This window comes from Lottia gigantea (assembly GCF_000327385.1).
Source record: "Lottia gigantea unplaced genomic scaffold LOTGIsca_8, whole genome shotgun sequence".
Classification (NCBI taxonomy): Eukaryota; Metazoa; Mollusca; class Gastropoda; family Lottiidae; genus Lottia; species Lottia gigantea.
The window spans coordinates 1,954,737-1,957,677 of NW_008710662.1; the positions used below are offsets into that span (position 1 = coordinate 1,954,737).

The following is a 2,941-nucleotide window of genomic DNA, read 5'->3' on the forward strand; positions in this document are numbered from 1 at the left end:
GTATCACTTATTTGAAGAAAGTATCTAAAATATGTGTCGTATAATGTGTTCCCAGGCTATATTCAGGTAGTTTTAACGAACAACGAGTTAAATATTCACTATGCAAATATCATAGTCAACTGCGCTAACCACGGTTTTGTATTGTATAAAAGGCAATGTTGAACATATAACATTTCATTGAGGAAGCTAAAAAGCTTTGGTCAAAGTGACTCTAAAATGTAGATGAATGTCAATATGATAATCAGAGATATGATTTATATCTAACTATAATCTACAATCAGGGGTAGGGGTATCCGTAAACGAGGTGGGTGGGAATTATTATATTACGAATTTGCGACTATTAATACACTCAGATAACTATCAACATTGAATGGAAGTAATTAAAATATTCATAAGGTCTAAATGTTTCGAAAGCTGTTTTCGGGAAGTGTTTTGTAAGTTTTTGGTGCTGCAAAAGTATTTTGTGGGAGCCATTAAATATAAGATGGAGCGACCCTAAATAATACTCGACTCTGACGCCCATAAAAATGCTCTTGAATAATAATAATATCCTTCTGTCCTACCTGAGGTCTTCTCCACTCAAGATCTTGACCCCATAATCCTTGAAATGTCAAAGAGCTCGAGCTTGCAGGGAACTCCGGATCTTCGTATGGTCTGCCACTTCTCGTTGCCTCATCTTTAATTCTTCGAAACTTTTCAGAGAACATCTTTGATTAATCACTTTCCAATACTGATCGGTTTATAATGCATTACAAATCAAAGGTTATGATTACGTTAACGCCTCCATAGTATATTCACTAGTAAAAATCTCAACACTACTATTATTCAAACTTCAAGTATATGAGATTAAAACAGGTTTGGTTGGTATGTATTGTAAATACAAGAATTGGAAAGTTTTTTTTTTTGTGTTTTGACAGATAGGTTCAAACATAATAGACATATAATGACACGACGAGTCCTATCGAATACCATTACTAGGATTTTCGCTCATAAATTTGTCCGTGTTGAAACTACAAATGTCTTTTTCTTAGTCATGTTTGTTGAGGACGTGTAGTTTGGGTGTGAGCTGTGGACTGCTATGATTAACAATATATAAATTTAATATAACCGGAATAAGAAATTATGATATTTTTTAGTTTACACGATCTATTCTGCATGTCCTGTATCTTTATCAGTCAAAAATCTAATGCAATCTCATCGTATAAACAATATGGGTTTTGACGCGTGGTCTTATTAATCCGTATTAAATTACGCCCACTACCCTTCGGATTATGGGCGTGGAAATGAGATTGGTGCTATTTAAATCTGACAAATAAGATCGGTAGAACACAAATGTCATGTAAACAAAACACAAAATGCCGCCATCCGTTTGAAAAGATTAGAACACATTCTTGCCAAAGTCGAAAATCTCAATTCTGTACTTCCCATATAAATCAAAACATTTAATGATTCGCTGCTTTCGTTTTGTTTACGTCCGCAAACAAAATACCGGTACATTAAGGGGTAAACAAGTAGAGTTATCAGCTACCAGAGGAGAGTGTTGGTTTTTGCTCTTTTGTTATGTGTATACTAATAAATGACTCATTCATTGAAACAAAAGATTGGTAGTTTTAATTTGTGTATTACGTTACATAATAACATGCATCTTTATTTTCTGTTGTAATGTCTATTACTGCTGGATTGGCTCTATAACCCTAGACTAGTATATGTTAAGTTAATATGATACAGACCTTCGTGTCCAAACCACAGCCCCATTCGTCATACTTCCTCGAGACCGTGGTAATACGAGTGGGAAAAATTATGTATTCATAGATAAATATTGTCCAATCAAAGTGGCCCCTGCTGTCTAGGTAGTAAAATTTCAGCCAATCAAAACAAATCACTCGTTATGACGTAAACAAAACGAAAGCGTTGATTTTTCATTTCTGTACAGTACAGAATTGATTAAGATTTTCGGTAAAGAATTGAAGCCGAGAGAAAATCAAACCTTACTTTAGGATATTTTACTTGAAAAGAATATGTTATTATCTCTTCAAACGGGCGGCGACAAAGCGATGTTGTGTTTTACTTACATGACCTTATTTCCATTCTACCGATCTGATTGGTCAAATTTAACTAGCACCAAAACGAAGTGTAGTGGGTTAAGTTTAATACGGGTTAATAAGACCATGTCAAACCACTACCAACAACTACCTAGTTTGCGATATCAGCATCCGCTGGAAGCGAACGTTAACTTGTCATCTACCTACCTACCATGTCACACCTCGTATTAGTGATACGATGGATACGGACTACCGAGGAACGGAGTTGTCTTCGGATACTAGGGTTGGAAATTAGTCTGTGGATATTAGAATCTAGCCACCAATAGCGAACAAGGAACCAACAAACTGTTCAGAAATTATCTATAGTACAAACAAAAATTGTACCTCTCTGGTCAAAATTGGCCGAGTTATGGCCATTTTAGGTCAGGGGTGGTGTCGGCGGTCTGTCTATAGCGATTTTCTGCACTGTATTTTCAATGGGGTGAAGACCAAAACTTTGACAGGCTCTCGTTCGAAGGCTATCAGAGCTGGAAAGTTGAAATTTGCACTGAAGGTACACACCTATTGGAAGTTGTTATGTTGCAAATTTCAAGTCTCTACCGTGAAAACTCTGCCTGTTACAGCACTTTGAAGTTCAGATTTTTTCCCTAACCAAAATATAAGCAAATTTCCCTCTTGAAAATTCGGGTGGAACTTCTAAGTCGATTTTCCCGAAAGATTTCAAAAAATCCGAATTTCTGTTTTCGACTGAAATAGATAGAAGACATGTTAAACTTCCGTTTGCAACAAAAATTATACCACTGGGGTCAAAATTGGCGAAGTTATGGCCATTCTAGTGAGGGGGTGGGGGTCGGCGGTCCGCCTATAGGGTCTCATTGCACTGGTTTGGGTGAAGGCCC

General features: G+C 36.6%; 1 protein-coding gene across 1 annotated transcript in view; it reads right to left on the reverse strand.

The window, feature by feature from the left end:
- LOTGIDRAFT_107943 (hypothetical protein) overlaps positions 1 to 710 on the reverse strand; it is a gene marked incomplete at both ends in the record, with an annotated part of 3,961 nt that extends 3,251 nt beyond the window's left edge. Inside the window, one exon of the mRNA XM_009066936.1 lies at positions 564 to 710. Within this exon, the coding sequence (XP_009065184.1) occupies positions 564 to 710 (147 nt within the window). The remainder of the gene's footprint in view (positions 1 to 563) is intronic.
- Between the last annotated feature and the right edge of the window lie 2,231 nt (positions 711 to 2,941).